Genomic DNA, 12,657 nt, shown 5'->3' with positions numbered 1-12,657 from the left:
CACCAACCAGTCCTGAAGCTGAAGGGCCTGGAGGACTTGAGAGAGAGTAACCATCTTGAACTTGTCCTTCCTGAGGAGTTTGTTCAAACCGCGCAAGTCCATGATGGGTCTCAATCCCCCGTCTTTCTTCGAAATCAAAAAATAAGGGGAATACCATCCCTTGTTCCTCTCCGCTACAGGCACCAGTTCTATGGCGCCTTTCTCCAGCAGGGCTTGAATTTCCTGCGCAAGGAGCGGATCCGAACTCTGCAAAGAGAGGTTCCCTGGTGGATTGTCGCGAGGCCTGTGCCGAAAGGGAAGACAGTAGCCGTGGGTTTTGATCTCCAGAACCCACACATCTGAAGTAATGGCTTGCCACTCTACAAGATGCTGCGCCAGCCTTCCCCCAACCGGCGAACCATGGGACACGGCCTCACGACTGAGTGGGAGCGGCTGCGGCGTTACCTGAGGGCAAAGAGGCAACTGCCCGAGCGGCCTTGGCACCACGGGTACCCTGTCGTCCACCTCTGGTACCCCTGCGATGGCCTCTTTGACTGCCAGCTCCTCTCGCTTTACTGAAGGATGAGTAATAGTGAAAGGAACCACCCCTCCACTGCTGTCCCCTAGGACGAAAAGGCGGAGGTTGGCGAACTGCAGCGCCCAACGACTTCGCTGCAGCTTTTGAGGTCTGCAACCTCTCAAGGCTCTCGTCAGCCTTGCTGCCAAAAAGGTGTTCACCGTCAAAGGGCATGTTGAGGAGCCGGGACTGCACATCAGGAGCAAACCCCGACTTCCGCAACCACGCAAACCTGCGTATCACGGTGCTCGCCGCCATGGACCTACTGACGCATTCAGCTAAATCCAAACCCGACTGAACGGACTCACACATGGCATCCTTACCATCCTGGACCATAGCAAGGAAACCATCCCGTTCGTCCCCTTCGGGAATATGTTCAGCCGCCAACGCAACACAGTTCCACAGAGTGTGCGTGAAACGAGACAAGACACAAACGGAGTTGGCTGCCTGAAGCGCCATACCACCAGAAGAAAACACTTTCTTCGCCCAGCCATCAAAACGTTTGTCGTCCCTATCAGGAGGGATGGTAGGGTACGACGCCTGCTTTGCCGGGGCCGTGGCCGCCTGCACCACCAAACTCTCCGGAGTGGGGTGCCTGGTCAAGTAGCAGGGGTCGCTACTGGCTGGACGGTATTTTCGCAACAAGGATCTGCCCACCGCCGGGAGACTCTCTGGAGCAGTCCAAGCCGCCGCCACCCTTCTCTGTAAAGCCATATGGAACGGCAGTACCGGGTCAGTTGGGGGACCAACATCAAGGATGTCCGTCAGATCATCCTGCACAAACTCCCCTGGGGGAGCAGACCATCCCAAGTACTCAGAAACCCTAGCCATAAGGCGCCGGTACGAGGAATCGGCATGAGAGCCAGGCTCAGGCCTACAAAACTCCACCTCCGGAGAGGTGTCAAGTCCACTGGCATCATGCAGTGACTGTCTCAAATCGTCAAACGGACTATGGCCCGAGACAATTGCATCTGGAACCTGACTAGGAACCAGGCCATCAGAATCCTCATCCGCCTCTGAAATATATTCCAGGTGGCGAAAAGAAGGCACCCGAGAGTGCTTGCTCTTAACCAGAGCCTTCCTAGGGGGTTCTCCCGTGCCACGGGGTACCTCCGACACGAAAGGCGTCGAGCGAATCAGCGCCGGCGTCGAGAGAACCGGCATCGGCGCCGAGGAAATCGGCGTCGACGTCAGACGCAGCGCCTCCAGCATCGGCGGCGTCGACACAGCCCTCGAGGCCGGAGCCCCGAGCGTGTCCCTCGACGACCCGAGCGTCGACGGCCTCGACGACTTCCTCGAAGCCGGAGCCTCGAGAAAGCCTGTCGACGCCCTCGACGCCTCAGACGTCGATGTCTTCCTCGAAGACTTCACAGGTGCACACGGTCTCGAACGCGTCGAGGACTGGGACCTGGAACGGGTACTGCGAGAACGAGTCTCCTTGTCCGAACGGGACCTCTCCCGTGACTCGTGCCGACCACTCATGCGAGCGGTGTCTCTCGACCTCACACGACCGACCCCACTCGGGGGCGCGGACGGCTTAGTACCCTGCGACTCAAGAATAGCCAGCATTTTCTTCCCGAAGGAAGCCCATTCCTCCGGCGTCGCACGGCTGGTGGGGTAAGCGACGTGCCGGGCAGAGTCCTCCGAGGAGGACCTGGAAGACTACCGGTGTCGGCGCTTCCGAGAACGCCTCGAAGAGGCTGAGGAGTGGCGAGACCGACTCCTAGAAGGAGACCCACGAGACTTCCAACAATGACGCGGAGAGTCACCCCTCGAATCATCCGTCGAAAGCCCCGCAGACTTAGACTTCCTGGGCTTGGACACCCGACCTACCGACAACTTCTTCTTACGTTCGCGTAAGGCTTTGGACGTGAGCGACTGGCAGTCGATACAGTCATCCGTGTCGTGGGCCTCCCCGAGGCACCAGAGGCAGGCGTCGTGCGAGTCCGTCACCGACATCTTGGACCCACACTCCCCGCACTTCTTGAAACCCGGACGCGGGGTCGAAGACGAAGTAGAAGACATCTTCACACGAAGGATTTGCACAAAACGAACAGGTTCGAAGAACCGAGAAGAACAGAACTCCAAAGAGTCGAGGCGTGAACCGAGAATCACGAAGCAACACGTTCGCGGAAAAAACGGAACTGAGGCTACGGGCGTCGTGCGTCCTACTTATCACATCGGATGACGTCGGAGGAGGCCCTCGACGACGGCGCATCGACGTCATCGACGCAGGACGCAGACGCCGAAAAAAGTTTCCGAAGCAGCACAGCTGTGGTGATTACATGTCATAGATATGGAATACGTCGGAGGACCCAATCCCCTCGAAACAGCCTTCACCTTCGGTCTGTACCTCCTTTTCTTTAGGGAAGCATAGTATGGTTTGCAAGTTGAGGAGGCCGATCCATTTGTTGCAGAAGAATCAGACTTTAAAGTTCTGAAACTTAGATAAAGCTGCCTTGTAGAGACGGTGCTAAACGATGTTGCTACCCTAACACTTGCCTTACACTTCTACAACACTATCGGTTTTTATCATGAAAAGGTAAATCTAGTACCTACTCCCAAATATCCTGATGAAAGGAGGTAGCAATAAAATGAACATACCTGCACATGTAGACAGAAACTTTCGTGGCTCCAGATGTGTTATCACTAATGTCCTTTATATATTTAAGTTGCTGAAGCGAAACCACTCTACCTTCTGATATCCAAAAGGCAAATGCACGCGCTTCCTCTTGTAGAAGGTATTCCTTCAATTTCTCCAAATTCACCCAAATGAGAATATTCTTACCTGTTACTACTGTGGCTACATTAATGTACCTCAATTGCAGGGATGAATTCACATAGGATTCCTTTCCCTGAATTTCCTAGGGTTGAACACTTAACCAAAACTCATGCCGGGAAGGGAAGTGGTCCTTTGCCCTTAGTACCCAAACTTGCCAAAACCACATGGTATTGAGCCAGCAAGTTACCCATCAGCACAAAAGTATGTTCCTTAGGAATCTTATATTTGGAATGCAGTGACATTGAAACTGAGGAATCAGAATTAGACTTGGCCCAATAACTTGCAGCATGTTCTAAAACTGACATTTCCATGGAATGCAAAGATTTCAGTTTAAGAATGATGTATGGGACGTCTTTCAAATATCCCGAAGCTTCAGATTTATTCACCGGGAAGAATTCCAGAGCCTGCATGGCTTTGGACAAAGTTTGAAAAAATAATTTAGAAGGCGAAAGATGATTGTTGACCTTGAGTGTATGTGTCATTAGACACCTTCGGTTTCTTATTTGGAGGGGCAGAAACACCCTCAGTAGTGGAAGCATTCAAAAGCTGGAACCTCTGAAGGACCCAACTTATCCTTTACTCTTTCATCCAATACGTACAGGAAAAGCTCAGATAGTATGGTTTCATGGACAGTTGAATTAATATACTTAGCCATTGTTGATGATTCACAAGAATCTACCCAAGCCAACAATTCCACGGTTCCGAAGTGTGAAGAGGATTACAAACATTAAATGCTACTGGCACCTGGATGTTCCTCAACTTGAGGCGTTAGATGTGCAGATGACAAATTAACTTCCTGATATTCAGGAGAGAATGTAGGCAAAAACCCAGGAGTCTTAGAACTATTAAAAGCACTATAAAGCTCTTCTGGAGGGACAGTGAAACATTTAGCAGGATCAAAACAAACTTTGAATGATCAATCTGTACCGAAATGTTCTCACTATGCTTGTCGTTTGACACATCTTTATTTGAGTTTCGTTTAGGTGATGTCAGTACCAAACTGTCTATCGAGAACAAGCCTGGTCTTTTCTATGACAAGAGACCTGGTCAGCTATATTCGGTAGCAAAACCTTAGTATTTGCAGCTGCTGCAGTCAACTTTGGTACCGATGAAGCCACTGTATCTGGGGTTCTGGCAAAATCGACCCTGTAGGAGTATTCCGTAACGACCAAATCCGGCTTGAATAGATATACCAGTATACAGTTGCCAGTGCACTGTTCGGCTATTTTCCCCTCAAAACAATGTGTGTTTTCCTACCAAGGGGTGTTCACAGGTGTAGTCACCCAGAGTTTTCCCCCTTAAATGGTCCTGTGAAGACCCATAAACTGGGGGTGCAATCTTCACCACAGTACTGAAAGCGGGTGTCAAAACACTTACCCCCACCGGCAGGTACAGTCTCACTCTTACCAATGGTGGCCTCCCTTCCGGCTCCTAGCAAAGTCTTTGATCACCTTCGGTACCGGTCCCAGCTCCAACAAGGACAGAAGGTGGCTTTGCAGAGACCTCGGGTGAATTCTACAACAAAATATGCAGAAAGTCCCCGGAATATGGATCCTCAAACAACACCAGCATGATGTTGATCTACCACTAAGGATGCATCAGGAATGAAAAGGGGAGTGAACAGCTAAAAGGAACGTCAAAAAGAGAGGGTGTGTCAGCACACAGCAAACCCAACCCGCCTAGTAGGCAGAAAAACAGGAACTAGGTGTGGCAATTGGGGACGTGGAGGGTGGGGCCTGCACGCAGAAGTAACAAATCCATGCAAAAGGGTTCCAAAAGATTTCCAAGTTAAGGTGACAACTATCTTTTATAACCAGCTTTTTTTTCTGACCCAGCAGTGGATGAAGGCAGTGTCTAGTGTGAGAGAAAGCATTTTCTTTTTTCGTGTTCCGATTGTTACGGTTAGGACAGATTTTCGGAAGTCCAACTAAGGGCTTAGTAAAACCATTCAACTAAGGCAGTACACGACCCCATGCTTAGTTTAAGGCTGTACCACCTGAGTTCAGGGTAGTGTAGATGAGGTAGCCACGCTTATCTTGGGAGGTAGAGAGGGCTGTAGAATCAGTACAATAAAATTGTAATACATATGGTCCAAAGAGAAACTGAAAAACGATGTATTGTAAAAATAAATGGTTTATTTAAATGCAAGTATGCCCAGATAAATCTTGGGGGAATAAGTACCATCACATTATATATAATCACAATTATAAACACACAACACTATGCTTGAAGGTGCACAGACCAAAGCATACAACCTTATTTGGAATACCTAACAGTAGTCCTAGGGAAGTCAAAACCAAGTTACTTGTGGATTACCTATAGTAATACAGGGGTAGTCAGTGCTCCAGATAAGATTTTGAGGTCTGAGTATTTTACTCCCTGTTTTTAAACTTTGAGTAAATGTGATTTTAAGAGTAAAAATTACATTTCTCCTTTGCAAGAGAGTAAAATGTATGCAACATCCAGCCGACGCATGCACAAACCGTATGGAAATCATTACGGTACGGCAGCTTTCTGCATTGTGACAGAATACACCTTTCATTACTTCTCTAAGGTCTGGCCGTTTCATCTCTCGTGTGTATATTTAAATGTTGAAATCACAAAAACCTAGCCAATTACATAGTAAAGCAAACATGAATTTTATTGTGCGTTTTGAGGTTCAATAGCAGAATGCTAAATTCTATATCTAATATAATGGTCAAATTGTTATTTATATAGCACTTTTGGTCAAGTGCTGTACATAGAAAACATGTATCACAATTATCACCATTATCACCATTACTCCTTTATCGACCTCGAAAGGATGAAAGGCTGAGTTGTACTTGCTGGGATTCGAGCCTCCAACCTACAGATCACGCACAGATTGCAGCAATGAGTGCTCAACTGACTGAGCTATCTTATTGGCTAATATCCTTCAGAGGTTGGTTAACTGAGTATCAACTGAGGTATAATAATCACAGTACCTAGATGTTGGACAAACCATTTATGAAGCACTACATGAAGTTAAATACCTATGTGGATTATCACAGGGACAGGTTTTGCCGAGTTTCTATTTCAATTACAAATGTAACTTTCATTGGTTTGTTTTTGAACAGCGCTTGCACTTCCCGGAGAGTCAGGTTTTGGATGTTTTAATTGTAGTCTTGAAGATTTGAGAGGCTAGAACACCTGTGATCGTTGTAATGACCATCACTCACCCTTGAGCAAAGACTCTGCTGCCACTGACCATTTATAGTAATGTACCCCATTGACTGTAAGGTTGAATGGTTGTCATCTACACTGTGCATAGTCATCATTTTACACACTTCTAATTAGAGTGTAAATTAAATTATCAGTGTAAAAATGATTTGTCTCTGCATGATTATGGACGCAGCACCTGAACTCTGACAAACAATTGTGCAATACTGGTTTGCTTTCACTGGGGAAAAAAAGCATACTTTATTACAAAATATTAATTCTCAATTACAACTTAGTTTTCCATCTAATTAATTATACAATCCTACAGTTCAAGGAAATTATGCACAGTGCTTCTAAAGCTGAATGGAAAGAAACCATTCCTTTTATCACAGTGTGCAGTTTCTTTTTTTGAAAGGCTTCAGAGAAATGCATTCCGTTTCAGAGGTGGCTTGTAATTACATCAATGTAGATAAAAATCAAAAGACGCATCCTAGTTTCTATGAAGTAACCCGACCTTTACCTTGCCCTCTGCTCTAAACCTGTGTGTAAACGTACCCAGGAAAATAATAAAGCTGTCGTATTTGCAAGATTTTCATGCTTAAAAAGGCCTAGTACCCACCTTATCTGGAGGCCTGGGGGTAGTAGACCCGATTAGTTCTACTGTGAAGGTCAACAAGAACGCACTTCGTATATCAACTGGACAATATACTTTTCTGGAAAGTGGAACACTTGTTCTAGGAACAGTAAAATACCTATAACTGATTCAGGATCAGGTTATTCTAGGGGACTTGGACCATGGGGTGTAATATTCAATTAGTTACTTTTCTGTCAAAGAGAAAAGGGAAGCAATAACTTAACTAATTTCTGGATGGCATGCAAGTTAAGTAAAACCGTTATATACTTTTGTAAGGAGCTACCAGCAACCTAAAAGTTAAGTATGACCTAGGCAGACTCATTCTGGACAGGCTCACAGCAAGTCAACGGAAGCAAGACCCAATGTGGGACACTCATACAACTATCCTAGCAGGACTAACAAAGTAACACCAGCAGCATTGCTTATGGGAAGAGTGCAACCCAATTCACAGGTGAGTAAGTTAACCTATCTACTTTCTGTTACAATGGCGAGACAGTTTCTAAGGAAAGTTAAACTTTGAGAATACTTATATAACAAGGCACATAGCTTATTCAAGCTAGGTAAATCCTATATATACTTTTCAGAATTGCAAAACATCTCTAAGGTAAGTAATAATGTTTTTAACTATTCATTCAGAGTTTAAAGTTACCAACTGACTCATTTACAAGTAAATCAACTTTGACACGCGTTTTACTTTTCAAGGCAGATCCTTTAAAGTACTGTGAGGGAGAATTCTCAGAAATGTGCCAATTCCCTCTCCCTTAGACACCCCCAGCAACTTTGCTGGATTTTGAGGACTTTTTTTTTAACCTGGAGAGAGTGAGGCCCTTTTCCCCCACTCTCTTATGTATTTTAATGTGATTTCTGACAAACTCTGACAAACTCCATAGGCATCATCTTTTACATAGTGGCACACAGCACCTTTAGTGCAGTGACACAGAGAAGTCTCAGATTTCCCCAAGGTTTAAATACCGTCTCTGGGATAAACTACTGTTTCCAAGAGCAGTAAAATGAAATTGACTTTACTAATAAATATAACTTTCTAGACCCACCCAGCACACACACTATCTTACAATAGGGTGCTGGAGGGGTTACTTAGTATCCCATTTGGCTAACTTCTCATGTAACAATTTTATTTTACCCTTTCCTCACTGAATGGCTGGTGGCAGTGGTTTAGTTTTTACTACCGTGGTGTGCATTTATTGGGGCTGCATTCGCAGCTGCAGCAAAGCACCCAAGGGTGCCATTTTTGTCAAAATGTCCCCGGTCTTCTTTTTTCACCATTTCTTTGTGGAAAGGTCCGTCTTGAGATTTACTCTGTGTGCCAAACCAGGTTTGGTCCCCTTCTTCATTTTGCCTTTGGCGGGATTCACGAGTGAAGCCCCCCTCTGGCTCCAGGGAGTCTGGGTAGGCAGGAAGTAAGAGAAGTGCCCGAAACTCCCTGTGCTTAGTCTCCTAGGAGACCCAAATGCACTCTGATTATTGGCTGGCTGACTGTCCGGCAAGGACAGCCACCCTGCTGGGTGAGTGACAGCTAGGCTGGAATGAAAGGGAGAGAACTGTATAAAAGAGGAGTCTTTTGGCTTGGAAGGCAGAGTCGACCACTGGACGAAGGAACCGAAGAAGAACTTGCAGAGTTCTGTTGGTTTGCCCGATGAAGCCCTGCTGCAGTGCCGAAACGCCAAGTTTGCATCGAGACAGAAGCCCCTGCAAGGACGACTTCTCCCTTTGAGTTGGTGGGACCAATCAACTCCAAAGAAAACCACCTGGACATCCATCTCGGAGCTTGTTGAATTTCCAGAGAGTTGCTGCTGGAAACCGTAGAGCCAGGGAGAGGAACACCAGTTTGTGTGCGTTGCTTTTTAGTTGGCCAAGAGCTCCAGGAAGATCCTCCCGACTCCCAGGAAGCAGGACTGACCGAGTCTGAGCCCTCTCAACAGAATGCGGGACCCCAGCAGCAAGGAAAGTCCATCCCGACAGCCACGAACCACAGTGAGGATCCGAAACATTAACAGCCACTGAAAGTGAAGTTTGCCGGTTGCAAGTTTTGACAGTCTCATTGCAGTGCAGGAGTCCCGACGTCCTCCCTCTTGTCCCCACGACTGAGGCCCAGAACAGTGAGATCTGCAGAGCTTCTCAGGAACAGGAGTAATCTGCTGCATCTATTCTTCATTTTAAAAGGTACTGTACAAAGTCTAAGAGAACTTACCTCTTGCTGTAGAGTTGCTTGCATCTTCTACTACTCACAAGTCTAACAGCTTGTGGCCCTACGTTGATTCATCTTTTTCTTCAAAGACTTCCGAAACATTGTGCGAATACTTTTCTACTTACCTGTAAATAAGCTCTTCAGCCCATATAGACTCTTGCCTATTGACTTTGGCTTAGCCCGTTTTAACTGAATGACTCTTCTGGGGGATCTGAAAGTATTTGCCTGCCAAAGAAATACTTGGGATATCTTGTATGCTCTAATAATCTTTTCCTTTGACTTGCTCTTTGCTAATTCTGAATGCCAACAGTAATACATTAATGTGAACAGCACCCTAGCAATTGAAGTCACCTGTGGGTGTAGGTCTCTGCTGTATGCCATCCCAAATGGGTAGTTACTGCTTCTGAATTAAAGTGTGTATAGTTTTGAGGTATATTAGTGTGGTGTTTTACTCTGCTCTCGACTGAAGAAGGCTTATTTATATTAACGGACTGGTCAATAAATTAATAATTGTTTTATCAAGAAACCCTGTGTGTAAGTGTCTACTTGAATACTTGTCACTGAACCTCTGTGCAACCCCTACAACTCACATTGACCCCTCTTGAAATAAGCCTGGCTACTCGTCCACACTACCAACCTGTGTAGTACAGACTTATACCAAAGGTTGGGTTACTACTGCCAGGTGGTCAGGGTTTTTGTAGTGCACCCTATGAGTACTGCATACAATCTTGCCTAACAGTACCCAGCCCTGCCCAATTCTAGTACAGGAGTTCTATCGGAGGCAGACGAAGGACCCCTAGCAGTCTGGGAGCCAGCTGTAGGGCGGGTGTTATAGGGTTCAGTTTCAGGCAAAGTCAGAGTTCCAGAGGAAGACTGTTCAAACAAGTATTTTACTTTAAGTTGAGGCCACATAAGACACCCCAGGACGATTCAAGCAGTGGGCCAGGGTGAACTGGATGAGAGACCTCCCAATCACAGAAAACACCCCAAAACTACACCGGAATCACAAGAGACGCAAGTACCCAAACCAGCACAGTACCTCAGCACAGAAGATTTTGCAGCAGGACGACTTCAGAACCTGTAGCCAAAACCCCAGGCCCCTGCATTCATTGTGAGGACAGAAGATAGGACTGGATGGGCTTTTTCAGCAGGAATCGACACAGAAGGCTTCAGGCAAGGATTTCTTCATGGATAGATGCGGATCTGTGGATTTGGCACCTTTTTCAGGAGCACAGAAGAAGACAGAATATCGCTAGTCGGATTATCGTTGTTTGCAAGGTCCAGCACTCTGGTGAGGGGACTTTTCAGACTCCATTTAGGTCTCAGGAGGACCAGCAGGATGCCCACAAAGTTTCAGCGAGATACAGAATTCGGAAGACCGTGCACCGCACAATGGCATGAGGTCCCAGGGTATTGCAGCACAACGTGGGATGGCTCAGAATGCAGGTCTTCTTGAGTTTAGTGGGTCTCATCAGGTTCTGGGCCGAGGTCGTCGTTTTCAGAGTCCCCATGTTGATTGGAAGGAATGGTAACAGCAGGCTCTCCAGTAGCTGGGAATAGATTCAGCCGCAAATACTTAATCTACCTCTTTGGTTTTGTTTCCAGTGGTCGACTACCTCTTCAGCTTCCAGGATCGGACTTTTAGGCAATAACCCAACCAATCAAACAGCCTTGCAACATTAAAACTTGGGGGGAGAGGATGGGGTAGTCAGAGGCAATGCTAAAATGGCAAAAAAAGACGACCGGCCCATTTGGGTCAAATGGGATCCCATAGGTGCCTTTACCGGGGCTGTGCAAACAGCCTGCGGTAAAGGTGCACCGAATTAATAAAAAGGTTCACTGCTGCCACCAGCCATTAACGGTATGTGTGTGCTTGTGACAAATGCTACATTTAAAAAATGAGAAATGGGATACTGAGTATCTCCCCCAGCAGTCCACATAAGGTGGGGAGTGCTGGTCTCACAGAATATATCCTTTGGGAACTGTAGTACTCACAAAGTTAGCCAGGGAAAGTTAAAAGCAACAATAGGCAATTATTGCCAAAAAGTTGTCAAAGGGTGACACTATGGAGAGTCTTAAAAATGGCAACCATAAAAACAGTAAAACATTCAGGTAGTGTTGAAAAAGGGTCCCACTCACAGAGGTATAAGGAAAAATAATACACCAGTAAAGGCAAAATATTCTGGGGTTGACCTAGGTCAGGAAGATTTATCATTACTATGAAAATCTTATTTAACAGTTCGCTCCTTCGCATAGAAGTAATAAATTACTCTGTTGATGTATTTGCAGCTACTGGGGTTTGAGTGGGCAACACTTTTCTTCCCACCTTTCTTGTGCCCTTCATTGACTAGTGGTTTTTGGCACTCTGGTCTCACGAGACATCCGAGGGGTCGTGGGGATCAATATCAGCCCATACACAGTTCCTGAAAACAGTTTACAGTATAAATCGGATGAGAATAGTTGGAGCACAACCGTGATTACTCAAACTTTAAGAGCCAGTTTTAACAGAGTAGCACAAAGAAAGCAGACAATGACAACTAACCTGTTGGTACAAACAGGGTGTGTCCTTGCTTCACAACACATTTGTAACACTGGTCAACCTTGTCTCCAAAGAACTCCTCGCTCTGAGTAACAGATGAGCTCCACAATTCATAGAGTGACAGGTTTTCCTCAGTAGGTTTAATCAGGTAGAAGATCTTTTCCCCCTAACATAAAAAAACAGGCATAGATGTCACGTACATACAAATAAGAACAGTGTTAAGGTACACAAGATGAAAGGTCAACTTGACAGCCCAGGCTAGAAAGTACCACACATCCCAGGCTAGAAAGTACCACCTTATACCACTACTGCACACCTCTTAACCACAACCCCCATTATCAACCTCCCACAATGCCCCTCCACTCTCACGACCACTATACAAGTGGAATCCACCCTGCCACTGACATTTCCTTTTCCTCAGCCTACTTCATCTTTCAGGTTTTTGCATTCCCCCCCCCTTAATTTAGCATGTTTGCTCTGATAGTTTCAAGAAGAATTACTCACCCAAAGGACATGGTACCAGACCGAAGTGCCCCCAAAGTCAATATGAAAATCTGTGTAGCTTCCCTGAACACCCATAAGGCAATATTTTTGAACAAAGGGCTTGGGGAAGACTGAATCATCTGGCCAGTAGTTCTCCACCCAAGATAGTTTTTTGGCAATGTCTGGGACTTTCACCAAATCAGACATCCTATAGGAAGAGAAAACATTGTGTTTCAGAAAGTTCATAAGAAGTACCTTTCAATGCAAACTCAATCTTTGG

At 46.2% G+C, this 12,657-nt stretch overlaps 1 protein-coding gene across 1 annotated transcript in view; it reads right to left on the bottom strand.

The window, feature by feature from the left end:
• KDM7A (lysine demethylase 7A) overlaps window positions 1–12,657 on the bottom strand; it is a 529,021-nt gene that overhangs the window by 205,866 nt on the left and 310,498 nt on the right. The window contains exons 6-7 of the mRNA XM_069628822.1: window positions 12,399–12,585; window positions 11,898–12,060 (exon numbers count right to left, since the gene is read on the bottom strand). Coding sequence (XP_069484923.1) covers window positions 11,898–12,060; window positions 12,399–12,585 — 350 coding nt within the window. The remainder of the gene's footprint in view (window positions 1–11,897; window positions 12,061–12,398; window positions 12,586–12,657) is intronic.

The sequence above is a fragment of the Ambystoma mexicanum genome, chromosome 12 (genome assembly GCF_040938575.1).
Source record: "Ambystoma mexicanum isolate Mex_15411 chromosome 12, UKY_AmexF1_1, whole genome shotgun sequence".
NCBI classification, from domain to species: domain Eukaryota; kingdom Metazoa; phylum Chordata; class Amphibia; order Caudata; family Ambystomatidae; genus Ambystoma; species Ambystoma mexicanum.
Note: the sequence above shows the minus strand (reverse complement) of the source record. Positions and strands in the feature narration are given on the sequence as shown.